The 13,991-nt window shown below is 37.8% G+C and overlaps 1 protein-coding gene across 1 annotated transcript in view; it reads left to right on the top strand.

The window, feature by feature from the left end:
• The first annotated feature begins 824 nt into the window (after positions 1-824).
• Positions 825-13,991, top strand: part of PCSK1 (proprotein convertase subtilisin/kexin type 1) — an 81,147-nt gene continuing 67,980 nt past the window's right edge. Inside the window, exons 1-3 of the mRNA XM_006867887.1 lie at positions 825-1,203; positions 4,554-4,658; positions 8,808-8,918. Coding sequence (XP_006867949.1) covers positions 1,024-1,203; positions 4,554-4,658; positions 8,808-8,918 — 396 coding nt within the window. The 5' untranslated portion in view covers positions 825-1,023. The remainder of the gene's footprint in view (positions 1,204-4,553; positions 4,659-8,807; positions 8,919-13,991) is intronic.

Below are 13,991 nucleotides of genomic sequence, written 5' to 3'. Positions count from 1 at the left end.
CCCTCCCAGCGCTGAGTCAATATTTGGAGCATCACTTGAAGCCTTAGACCCTCTTGTTGATGAGCAAAGCGAATACTTTTCTGTTTTAGAAACATGGATTAATCATTTTTAAGATAAAGACTGTAAACATAGTGCACTATGCTCTGCAATACATGGGATTGAATTTTAAATATTGGTTTACCAATGGTGACAAATAGAGGGGGAAAGGAAGTAAAATTGTAATTGAAGTGTGTGTATATATATATATATAATATATATATTTTATATATAATATATATATAATATTACTTTAACAGTGTCTAGGAGATGTGTTCATGGTGGCTTCCTTATTTCTCTCTACCTTCCCAGTTCCTCTGTCCAATTGAGAGACCTAAGAGATCAGAGGGCCATTATAAAGATCCTGTTCCCCTTCCACTATTTCTTCACGTTCCCCCACCCCCAAACAAGAGAGAATCATATAAATATATATTTAAAAAAAAAAAAAAAACAGTTTGGAGGGAGGGAAAGTGTGTTGCATACCCAGCCTTTGGTTCTTTGTAATTATCTTCAAGAGGGGCCACTTCTCTTGCAAAGTGAAGATGCTTCTCACATCTACAGAATTTAAGTACAGATAGGGAGCCAACTTAACTGATCCCAGAAAACTGTTCCTTCCTTTTCTTAATCCCTCGCTGCTTATTTTAGCCACTTCTCCACCCCGCCGGGAATACCATCTAGATCTTAGTCCAGGTAGATCTGACGTCAAGAGATGGCTTTCGTCGATTTGACGTGTAAACACTCATTTCCATTCCGGCTTGCGAGGGCTGGGGCTCCACTCAGCTGGGGAGACCGAAGCGCAGCACTGAGCGCTCGACGCCGCCCATCCTCTCCTCGCGCGCCTCCTATCTTCTTTCTGAGCAACCGGCTGTGAGAAGTGGTCCAGAGCCCAAGGGTGGGGAAGGGCAAGTCTTTCTGGCTTTTCTCCTACCTTGCCAGTTTTGTCACTCACTGTCTGTCCTACTTTGTGTGCTAACCAGTGCGTGAGCCATGGAGCTGAGACTCTGGGCTCTGCGGAGTGCTGCTTTCGTCCTATTTTGCGCTTATTGTGTAGTGAACAATGTAGGAGCAAAGAAGCAGTTTGTCAATGAATGGGCAGCTGAGATCTCCGGGGGACCAGAGGCAGCTTCCGCCATCGCTGAGGAGCTGGGTTATGACCTTTTGGGTCAGGTAAGAGTTTGCACTTTCAAGAAAGTTTCTGGGGACCGTGGGGGACTGGCGGGACTGAAGCGCTGTTTCCCAGGTGGGAACTCCAGGTTGCACTCTCCTGTTCCTAGTGTGGCAAGGCGCTCTCGCCCCAGGCATGCTTCCAGAGAGCTTGCATTAGTTACAGTTTGGGCTGGGAGCAGTCTAGCAGAAGGAGTCTATGCAGCGGGTACAGCTTATTCTTGCTGTTGACCGCTCTGGAATTTAAATTTGTTCCCGCGCGGTTTGGGAAAAAAAAAAAAAAAAAGCCTTCCACGCTACTTCAGGGAACTTGAGGTACATGCTAGCTCTTGCCAGTCTAGCGTCCCCTAGGAGAGACTGTGCTCTCTGTCCCCCAGGATCCATTCGGTCTGCGTCAGGAATTGGCTGTTTCCTTCTTTACAATATGGCAGCATTTGATCCAAGTCCTGATACAAGGCAGCCTTGAGGATGTCTGTAGGCAACCTTTGGGGGTACATCCAGGGCATTCGGAGAGCGTCAGCGGCGGGCAGAGACTCTTGGCTGTGAGACTGGGGACCCGCGGAGGGGCCAACCAGAGAAGAGGTGGGTGAAGCACACACGGAGACTAACTCTCCACATCTTTCTGTGGAGCTCTAGGATTTCACAGGGAACTTGTAAAGTGTTAGCGTCACAACTTTGCTGGACGAGTTCCCCTGCAGGATCTAGTGTTCACACTGACCTTAAGGATAGGATCTTTGTCTTTCTTGAATCTCAGTCCAGTACGTAATCGCTTCACCAGGGTTTTCAGCTTGTGCTAGAACTGTTATCTGTCCATCTGGAAGTTGGATTAATAAATAGTTTTTCGGGGGGATAGTGAAGACAGGAGAAGGAGCTGTTTGGCTGGGCAACACCAAATGAAGCGCACAGGGTGTGATATCGAAGCTATAGCTTTTCTTGTCCTTGGCTTATAACCAAACTCCCACCCTTTGCCTTGGAAGGTGTTCTGCGTTGAAGTGGAGGAGGAGGGAGTTGTAAAACATTTTGGCGCGGTTTTTTTTCCTGGAGGTGGTGGTAGAGATGCTGCTGAAGTATGAGTAATCCGTGTGGGCGTTAGCGAATTCATAGATCGAATCCACCGGGGAATCCGCCTTCCCTTGCCAGAAGCTTAATTCTCCAATTTTATGAACCAAGCTGTCTTTGAAATGCCCTGCAGGAAAGCCAATACACAGACTTACTTCCTCATGCCCCAGAAGCAGACTAAGCATTTAGCTTTTGCCCAGCCCTTGATAGATGACAGGCTCCATGCTATGGGCTGAGAAGCAGGCGATGGAAAAGAAGCACCACTAAAGAATCAAATTTCTAGAGGAGACAGTTTTAGAAACAAATGATGTGAGTTACATAGTAATAGAAATTGTATCTGGCGTCTCAGCATTTGTTGATTGAAAGAGTGAGGGAAGAAGACAAGAGAGAGGTGAAAACAAGATTGCCTCAAGAAGGAAATATTTGCACTGGGTTTAGGAAAAAGAGTCAAAGGTTTCCAGGAGGACATATTGATACTTGAAAAGGTGTTCCAGACATAGGAAAAAGATTGTGACAGACAGGGAAGCACAAAGGAGTTTAATAGTAAGTTTGGTGACTGCAACTAACTGTTGGAAATAGTTGATACCTAAAGAAGGAGCTCTGGTAGTTTAGTGGTTATGAATCGGGCTGATAACCTCAGGGTCAGCAGTTCAAAACTACCAGCGGTTCCTAGGAAAAAAGATAAGGTTTTCTGTTCCTGCAACGATTTACAGCCTTGGAAACCCTAAGTAGGGTCGCTATGAGTCGGAACCGACTCCACGACACATAACAACCACCACCAAAGAAAGAGTGAATAGCAGATGGAGCGGTGTTGGTGGACACAACATGAATTATGGAAACATTGTAGGTCCTATGGAAAAAAACTGGGAATTTAATCCTTTATTCCTTAAGCACCTACTGAAAGGCTAAATATCACTGGTAACTGTGGAAGAAGATTGGGGGAGGAAGCAAAACATAAATCGTTCTTCCTTTTCTTTCCAGGTAGCCTCAGATACACTCTAAAGCTTGGCCACCCCATTTGAGAATTGTTTTTAAAAGTAAACAAACACAAATCCACTCCCTGTCCACCCCCCAATTCTTGCTATTCTTGCTAGAATCTTCAGAGAAAGGATGGCATGACCACAAGAAATTTTTTTTTAAAGTGGTGTTTTGGGGTGGTGGTGGTAGGAATCACCTATATTTAGAAGTGATTTGCATATGGTATATTGTCTGTAGACACTTCTACTTAAAATGACATAATAATAAATTTTTTCAAATTTTTTTTTGTGGGGGAAGTCTGTGAATTCTTTCCTGGTTCTACTTATTTCTGCCCTTGTTAACATTAACCCAGTAGCATTAGCTCAGAACTTCATATGGCTTTAAGGGCAAAGCTAAGATTAATTGAAGGACCAGAAGCAAAACAAGTTGAGGGCAGAAACTGAGCTAAACATTAGTGATCTTTTCCTAGGGCTATTGATCTCTTTTACTGGTTCCATCTAGAGCTTGTAACAGATTTACTCTCTTAAGATTCAGTAGGCTGGGGGCAGGACCTAAACATCTTTATTAAACATGTCTCAAAAAGGGTAAGAATCATCAATTTAAAGAACATGCTTCTTAAATAACCCATTGTTAAATGTTTGTGCATTCATTAAAGAAATGAAGGACATTTGGAAGATGTGGTAGATTAAGTTTTGAATAAAGCTTAAAACAATAACAAAGATGGTTCTAAATGGACCAAAAGTTTTGATAGTCTCCTAGAGAATTATGGACAACATAAGATGAAATACCAGTCCTAAATACCAGTGTCATTTCCCAAAGGCCTGTACTAATGGAAATTCAAATGGTCATTAGTAATTTAGTATCTACATTTTATAACAACAATGAATTGTTTTAGCTGAATGTGGCACTGATCATACATAATACTCAAGGAATTTCATTGCTTTGTACAAATTTCTGTTCTTTGATAGGATTACTTTAATTCAGTTGGTATTTTTTTTGAGAATTGCTTATGCATACAACATTTTTACATTAAAAAAAAAAAATCAAATGCATTTCCTCTAAAAGGTGTGGAACAAAAGAACTACCAGCTTCTCAAATACACTTTAAGACCAAGCAATAGTATCTTGAATGTCATTTCATTGAACACTGACAAAATACAAAAGCTATCTACTACTGTCTTTCCTATGAAGAGAAAAGGTAACTTTAGGTTCAGGAATGGGTTTAATAAAAGTCACTGGTCTCTAGCTGCCTTTCAAACTAACCCATGTATGTGTCTTTTGGACAGTGGATGTTTATTTTATTATTTTCTTTTATAGATTGGATCTCTTGAAAATCATTACTTATTCAAACATAAAAATCATCCTCGAAGATCTAGAAGGAGTGCTCTCCATATCACTAAGAGATTATCTGACGATGATCGAGTAAGTTCTGTGCATTTGTCTTTGAATCAGTATCCTGACTTATCTGCATTCTTTGTGATTTCAATAAGAGCACAAGTACTTTGTAAATATGATTCTTTTTATTATTATAATGACTATGCATAGTGTTCCTTTACCTAGGATCATAATTGCACATAATATTAAAAAAATTGTGCTGCATTGGTTGAGTTGAATTGAACTAAATTGAAACACATGCACACACAAACACACACATATATGAGAGAACTTCAGAAAGTTTATGGAAAAAAATCCATTGTCTTTAATTCCATTTTTCCATGAATTTTTGAAGCCCTCCCCATATATAGACAGACCTCAATTTATGACATATTCGAGTTACAGTGAATTGCACTTACAACTCTCTGTATTTGTTGTTGTTGTTGTTACATCATGTTAGTAATATATAATACATACAATGTTGCAATGTGTAATTTGTTGATGCTATCATTCTCAGATATTTATGTGCAGATATTTATATGTAATGCTTTCAACACCCAAAGACAAATACATATTGGATATATAAAGATATCCATAATAAAAGGCAAAAACAATGAGAAATGCAAAATAGATGTGTTCAACTTGAATCAAAATCAATTTATGATGGAGTCATTGAAGCAAAAACTTGTAAGTCAGGACTATCTGTCTATCTGATGTGACGATGTAGGATAAAGCATTGGACTGCAAGGTCGGTTTGAATTGCATCAGCCACTCCTCGGAAACCCTATACAGAGTTGGAACTGAATCAATGGTACTTAACAACCTATGTATTTATCTATGTATTTGTGTATCCATCATCTACCTATCTTTCTATCTATCTATGTATCTATGTATGTATGTATGTATCTATCTATCTATCTATCATCCAAACCCATGGCTGTCAAGTCAATTTCAACACATAATGGCAATTTCAATTATAAGACAGAGTAAAACTGCCCCGTAGGTCTTCCAAGGCTGTAAATCTTTACTGAAGCAGACTGCTACATCTTTCTTCTATGTAGTGGTGTTGGTTTGAACTTCTGATCTTTCAGCTAGCAGCCAGGTGTTTTAACCACTGCACCACAAGGGTGCATGTTTCCCAAATCTATTGTAAAAGCATGAAAGTGAATATTGAAAACCAAGTGGTAGCAGTAACAAAAATATTGACAATGCAATCAATCACAACATTTTATTGTGTGCCTATTATGTATGAAGGGAGCACAGTGGCTCCATACATTAACATGGGACTGAGAACCACAAGGTTGATGGTTCAAGCCCAACAGCTGCTCTGTAGGGGAAATTTGAGGCTGTCTGCTCCCACAAAGATTTTCAGCTTCAGAAACCCTATACAGGGTTGCTATGAGTTGAAGCCGACTCAGTGGCACCTAACAGCAACAATATTATGTACCAAGCACTTTAGTAGACAATGTGGGGATGCCATACAAATATGTGAACTTTACTTTCAATAACTTTTTAGTGTAATGGGAAAAAAATTCTGTTATTTCTATTTTATTTGGTTATAGATGGAATTCATTTTTATAATAAAATTCTATGTCTATACCTACATAAAATAAATGTTTCTATAATTACTACATTGTTTGACTCAAAGCATTTGAAACTTTTTCATCTTGTTCTGTGTTCAATCAGTGATTAGGTAAAAGCATGAAATGCCTATAATGAATATAGAGAAAGAGGGTGGGGACTGTTTGAATGTATATCTAATGCACCTATTGATTTTTGAGATCAATTTTAAACCTGCTTACATATCAATAGAAAAATGTTGCTTCTGTTGGAAGAATTGCTATTTGCATACACAAGAATGGATCAGATATCATGTTAATGGTATATATGAATCCTGTTGCCTAGAACACACTACTGAATTATAGAAGCATGGTGGAAGACAGAATACATCCTTTCAATTTCTCAGGGGGAAAAATATTGTTGTTAACAAGTGATATAATTTAAAAACAAAACAAAACAAAGGAGGCAAGTTATGAGGGTAAGATTGCACCTTGCAAATTCAAGAGATAGAACCATATCTGGGCAAAGAATGCTACACCAGGACCACGGACAGCAACCAACAACTCTAAAAACGCTCATTGTTAGACCTTAGTCAAATTATGGTTACATGTGCAAGACCAAATCAGAGGCCCTGAAACTTACATGATAAATTTCTTGTCCACTGAAGTCTTCCTTGCCTCACCCCAAAGGAGATGACTTGTTGTATGTGTTTTCTGAAAAGTACCGCAACTTCTAGCATTGTGTTTACACAGTCCTTGGACAAAGCAGTCTCAATGCATTCCTGGCATAAATGCACAAGGAAATCAGGTTGACTCTCTTTTCATCCCTATAAGAGAAGACTAGATAAAATGGAGCATATCTGTTATTCTTATTCAAAATAGCTTACTAAAATGAACAGATCCCCCAATTCTACTCTTTGTTTCCTCAATAGTTTATTAATTTGAGAGGAAATTACATAGCATAATGAAGAGGAGCTAAGAATTTACTCTCTAGCATAGCCTCTATCAAAGGAAGCTATATAATTCAAAGAAAAATTAACCCAGAATAATTTTATTTTAGGAAAAATTCCTGGAGCTCATTGAAGCTTGCAGGGCAAAGCTGCCCTTGATGATCTTTAATGTTCTTTCCTGTTCAAAAAGATTATTTGCAATTAAGTACATAATACCCATTATACACATAATACAAAGATACCACCAATTTTCTCTATTCCATTTGGGCTTCTCTTGTAGAGATTAATATGGGCTTCTGAGTTAATGACATTAATCATAACACTGTTTCTTACAATTGGTTGTTTATCTGATCAAATGGCCGAGTGCCTCTTCTAATATTTCATTTCAAAAATTGCCCTGCATTTTTATTTGATTGCTCTTATTTTGGTGAGGCATAATAGTTTTTTAAATTAGCCCTCTGAGATGCAGTTCTAGACTATAAGTCTATTAATGAAATCTGCAAATGTAAGTGACCTTCTCCCCCAAAGATTAGCATTTGTTCTGTGCAGCCAGCTTCCCCAATGTCAACCCAGATTAAAGGCAGTATATTCCAAGCACTGTAGTATTTTAAGCCAAAACAATTAAGCTTGAAAATACAGGCACTTTAAAAATAAATTATAGTGACTAATTTCTAGCTCTCAAGTCCCTCCCAGTGTTTATAATAAGCTTGCAGTACATTTTCTAATTGAAAATTCAGGACAGTCTTAGTAGATGGTTTTATTATTTACCTGTAAACTATTTTTCAGATTTTATTTTTGGTCTGACTAACAAGTGCTCTTACAGTAACAATATCCCACTACACACTGAACTGCCATCCTGTGTACAACAGAGAGGATGTATTTTGGGTAGGAAATGGTCATATTGCTCAGCAAAATAAAAGTATAGCATTACCTCATAGTGATTATAACCACAAGGCAGCCCTTCACTCTCTCAGGGCTTCAATTATAATAGGATTATGCCATAAATATGTGGCAGGTGATATTTGTATTGTCAGAAATCTTTGCATAATACATGAGGCTGAATTAATGGCAAGTGTGCATGGTCAGTGGTGCTCATTTATCACCCTGGATCTGCTCCTCATATTAAATACTCATAAACAGGAGGCTTTGACTTACTGAGGAGTTAGAGTTTTGAATCTGCGAAGACACAACATCTTTCTCAGCTTGTGTAATAGTTGCAATTTCTACCATTTCTGTGTAAAAAAGTGAAATTAAGCTGTTAAAGCACCATAACAGCAGTCTCTGGGATCCCTCTGCTTCTTGAGTCATTCCATGAAAATGGACACATTTTCAGCTAGCAAGCACTGGAACGCCAATGTAAAAATAGGCATTTGGTCCATTTGCTGATAAAAGCAGGCTGAACTTTTACTTCCACTGTAACCACAGTGTAAAGAATTTGAGGGAATCGTCACTTCACTGACTGCTTCTCCTCCTCCTAAAGCTGCATTTTACTGTAATAGAGGAAATGGTTCATCTCCCCAATGGGCAATCCCTTTTTCTCTCTGTGCTACCAGTTTGATCTGTAGTCAGACAAAAACATTGTGGAGCTGCCTGAACTCAGATGAGCAGACTACCTGAGTTAGTTAAAGGAAGGGTGATTACACAGAGGTGGCTATTTGACAATTATTTTCTTGTAAAAATCCTTGTAGGTGATTTGGGCTGAGCAACAGTATGAAAAAGAGAGAAGTAAACGTACAGCTGTAAGAGATTCAGCATTAAATCTCTTCAATGACCCGATGTGGAATCAGCAGTGGTATTTGGTAAGTGCCTACAAAAATCAGGTACTTTATATGGTTATATTTGTACAATAGATTCTCTAAATTAAAAATTCAGCAGAAGCCATGTTACTTAGAGATTAGGGTTGATGGAGCCTTCCATAATCTGAATTTTCTGTTTTTCTGATAAAGGATGTCTGAATCATACATGTTTAGCTGTTAGGACAGAAGGGATTGTTTCCTCTTTGTCCTCTTAAGCTTATCTGGATTAAGTGCATAATAGGCATATTTTATGTTGCAGTTTGTTCTTATTGTCAGGTGTCATGGAGTTGGTTCCAACTCATAGCAACCATATACACAAATGAACAAAACACTGTCAGGTCCTGTGCCATCCTTACAGTCATTGTTATGCTTGAGCCCATTGTTGCAGCCACTGTGTCAATCCATCTTGTTGAAGGTCTTTCTCTTTATCCCTGATCCTTTCTTTACAAAGCATGATGTTCTTCTCTGAGCACTGATCCCTCCTGATAGAATGCCCAAAGTATATGAGATTCACAGTCCTCACTTCTAAGGAACATTCTGGATGTAATTCTTACAAGGCAGATTTGTATGTTCTTCTGGCAGTTCATGGTATATTTTAAGCTCTTCACTAATACCATAATTCAAAGACATCAATTCTTCCTTATTTATCGCTCAGTTTCATATGTATATGAGACCATTGAAAATGCTATGATTTGGGCCAGGTACACCTTAGTTTTGAAAGTGACATCTCTGCTTTTTTAATACTTTAAAGAGATCGTTTGCAACAGTTTTTCCCAATACAACACATTATTTGACTTCTTGAATGCTGTTTTCATGGGTTGTTGTTGTTGTTGTTACATGTTTTTGAGTCAATTCTCACTCATAGCGACTCCGTATACAGTTTCCAAGGAGCATCAAGTAGGTTTGAACTGCCAACCTTGTGGCTTGCAGTCCAATGTATATGTCAGTGGAGTCCTGGTGTGGCACTGTTGGTTAATGAGATGGACTGCAATGTCCACTTTGCACCAGGAGGCTTGCAGTTCAAGTTCACCAGCTGCTCCTTGGAAACCCTATACAAGGTTGCTATGGGTCAGAACCTGACTCAATGGCACTTAACAACAACATATATGTCAATATTTTCCCAATTTATCATGATGTTGCTTATTGGTCCAGTTGTGAGAATTTTCATTTTCTTCATGTTGAAATATAATGCATAATATAGGCTGTAGTCTATGATCTTTATCAGTAAGTGATTCAAGTCATCACTTTCAGCAAGCAAGGTTGTATCACCTGCATATCACGGTTGTTCAAAAGTTCTCCTCCAATCCTGATGTGGACCTATAATTCATATAAACCAGAAATGGTGAAGTATAATAGCTGAACACAATATAACAAAGGATTGCTCAAGAAGACAAAGTAAAGTATTATAATGTTATGTGCAAAAACCTGAAGTTAGACAATAGGAAAAGAAGAACATACACAGTATTTCTCAAGCTGAAAAAAAAGAAATAAAAAAATTCTAGCTTTAAGTTCAAAGTTTGAAGGATTCTGTGTGCAAAATATTGAACAATTCAGGAAACATCAAAAGAAAATGGAAGGAATACTCAATCACTGTACCAAAAAGAATGGATTGAAGTTCAACCATTTCAGGAGGTGGCATATGATTGATAACCTATAGTATCAAAGGAAAAATTCCAAGGTACACTGAAGACACTGGCAAAAACAAAGCTCCAGGAGTTTCCATAATACTAAGTGAAATGTTTCAACAAATTGATGCAGCACTGGAAGCACTTACTAGTCTAGGCCAAGAATTTTGGATGACAGCTACCTGGTCAACCAACTGGAAGAGATCCATATTTGTGTCTATTCCAAAGAAAGATGACACAACAGAATATGACAAGTATTGAACAATATCATTAATATCACATGCAAGTAAAATCATATTGAAGATAATTTTAAAATGGTTATAGCAGTACATTGAAAGGGAACCACCAGAAATTCTAGCTGAATTCAAAAGAGGATGTGGAATGAGGAACATCAATACTAATGTCAGACGGATCTTGGCTGAAAATTGAAAATGTTCCATATTAGGGGTTCCCAAAGCAAGACAAGTGACAAAAGTTGCATTTGGTCCAATTAAATCTTGAGAAATCCTTTAAATCACTCTCAAAGTGCATTCTCAAAATACTCAGTGTATATGGTTTGGTAAGTATATACAGCATTGTTTAGTAATTCCTATACACTATAGGTGAGAATCTGTGAACCAGTTTTAAAGGAAGTAAGAGAAGAAAAGTTTATTTGCCGATGTCAAGACTTAAACCCACCACTCATCTGTCAGTTTGTCATATTGTGGTGACTTGCATGTTGCTGTGATGCTAGAAGATATGCCACTGGTAATTTAAATTGCATGGTGGACAGGTTTCAGCTGAGCTTCTGGACTCAGACGAGGAGGAAGGAGAGGCAAACTACTTTTTAATGTTTAGTCTTTGAAAACCTTGTGAATAGCAGTGGAACATTGGCAGATATAGTGCCAGAAAATGAAACATTACAAATAACACCATAACACTGTCAGGTAATATTGCCAGAAAATAAGACCCTCAGGTTGGAGGTGCTCAAAATATGACTGGGGAAGAGCTGCCTCCTCAAAGTAAAGTTGACCATGATGATGCAAATGGAATCAAGCTTTCATTTGTGATGGGGCATGATTTGATTCACAAAGATGAAAAAGAGCTGCAAATATCCATTAATAATCAGAACATAGAATGTACAAAGTATGAATCTATGAAACTTGGAAGCTGACAAAAATGAAATGAAACACTTACAGAAACTAGGTGAAATAGACTGGTATTGGCCAATTTGAATTAGGCAAACTTATGGTTTACTATGCTGGAAATGAAAAATTGAAGAGGAATGGCAACACATCATGTTCACAAAAAGAACATTTCAAAACATGATAGGATAATGTTCATAGGCTTACAAGGAATACTAATACCACTATTATTGAAATTTATGCCAGTGATGATGAAATTGAAGAATTCTACCAAATTTTCAGTCTAAAATTGATCAAATGTACAATCAATATGTATTGATAATTACTGGTGGTTGGATTTCAAAAGTTGGAAACAAAAGGAAGGATCAGTAGTTACAAAATATGGCCTTGATGATTGAAATGATGCTGGAGATTGCATGATAGAATTTTGCATGATCAATACTTCATTGCAAATACATTTTAAAAACAGCATAAACAATGACTATACACATGGATTTCATCAGATGAAATACACAGAAATAAATTTGCTACATCTGTGGGAAGAGATGATGGTAAAGCTCCATAACATCAGCCAAAACAAGGCCAGGGGCAAACTGTGGAACAGACTATCAGTTGCTAATGTGCAAGTTCGATCTGAAGTTGAAGAAAATTAAAGCAAGCCCATGACAGCCAAAATATGACCTTGAATATATATTATTTTAGAGACCATCTCAAGAACAGATTTAATGCATTAGATGCCAGTAACCAAATACCAGAAGACTTGTGGATGACATCAAGAACATTATATAGGAAGAAAGTAAAAGGTCATTAAGATGACAAGGAAGAAAGAAAAGACCAAAATGAATGTAAGAAGAGAATCTCAAACTTGCTCTCCAGCATTGAAATGTTAAGTTAAATAGAAGAAATGAGAAAGCAAAAGAGCTGAACAGACAACTTCAAAGGTAGCTCAAGAAGAAAAAGCCAAGCATTATAATGAAATGTGCAAAAACCTGAAATCAGAAAACTAAAAGAGAGGAACACGCCCACCACTTCTCAAGCTGAAAGAACTGAAGAAAATTTCAAGCCTTAACTTTCAGGTTTCTTGGCTTCAATGACCAAGTGCATCCAGTACTGCATCAGTTTGTTGACAAATTTCAATTTATATTCCATCAATTTCCAGAACCTTGTTTTGCCATTGTCTTCAGTTTAGTATCATTGGATTTCTCCCTTCAGTATCATTGCTACATTGATACTAACTTGAAACTATCATTACTACCTTGATCATATGCTACCTTTTGAAATGGTTGAACATAGAACATTTTGTTTTGGTACAGTGATTCCATGTATTTCTTACATCTTTTGATACTTTATGCATAATTCAATATTTTGCCCTTAGAATGCTTCTATATTGTAAACTTTTCAGTTTGAGCTGTGCTAAGGAGAAGAATATTAAAAGTATCATGAACTGCCAGAGAACAACAAATCTGTGTTGAAAGACGTATAACCGGAATGTTCCTTAAAAGACAGGATGGTGAGACTTTGTCTCTCATACTTCATACATATTATCTGGAGGTACTAGTCCCTGGAGAACATCATGCTTGGTAAAGTGAAGGGTCAGCAAAAAAGATGAAGATTTCAAGGAGATGGATTGACAGAGTGGCAGTAGCAATGGGCTCAAGTGTAGCAACGATTGTGAGGATTGCACAAGACTGTGAAGTGTTTTGTTCTGTTGGACATAGGGTCTGTATGAGTTGGAACTGACTTGGTGGAACCTAACCACAACAAGGGAGTAATAGTGTGACATTGCAGGATGATGTGTTAGACCACAATGTCAGCTTGAACCACATGCTCAGCAGTTAAAACAAAACAGCCACTTCTTGGAAACCTTAGACAGGGTCACTATGAATCAGAACTGACCATGGCACTTAACAACAGCAACAAACCTCAACAGACTTACAAACCTTTCTGCCATTAAAATAGCTACCAAATACTACTAAGTGAAGGGAGTTCCTGCTGGCCTGTAGGGTGTTTTCTTCTCTGTTTCAATATTAAACTTCTAAAGGAATAATAAATATTAATAGAAATATTTGTTGTCGAGAATATGTTGAAAAATGTAATTTTTCATGACAGTCATACACTTTTATTACATAATGGATAGGAATGGGGATCAATTTCTCTTAATAGCATCTTAGTCTAAGTAGTGCTTGCTCAATACAGCAGAAGAAACTCATTAGCTAACATTGTTTTTGCATTTGCTTAGTATATTATGTGCCAAATAGTATTCTAAATGTTCCTTACAATAACTTGATGCTGTAGATTTGACAATTACACCCATCTAACAGGACATT

This window comes from Chrysochloris asiatica, unplaced genomic scaffold, assembly GCF_000296735.1.
Source record: "Chrysochloris asiatica unplaced genomic scaffold, ChrAsi1.0 scaffold00111, whole genome shotgun sequence".
NCBI classification, from domain to species: Eukaryota; Metazoa; Chordata; class Mammalia; order Afrosoricida; family Chrysochloridae; genus Chrysochloris; species Chrysochloris asiatica.
The sequence above is the reverse complement of the archived record's forward strand: the minus strand, read 5'-3'. Positions and strand labels throughout refer to the sequence as shown.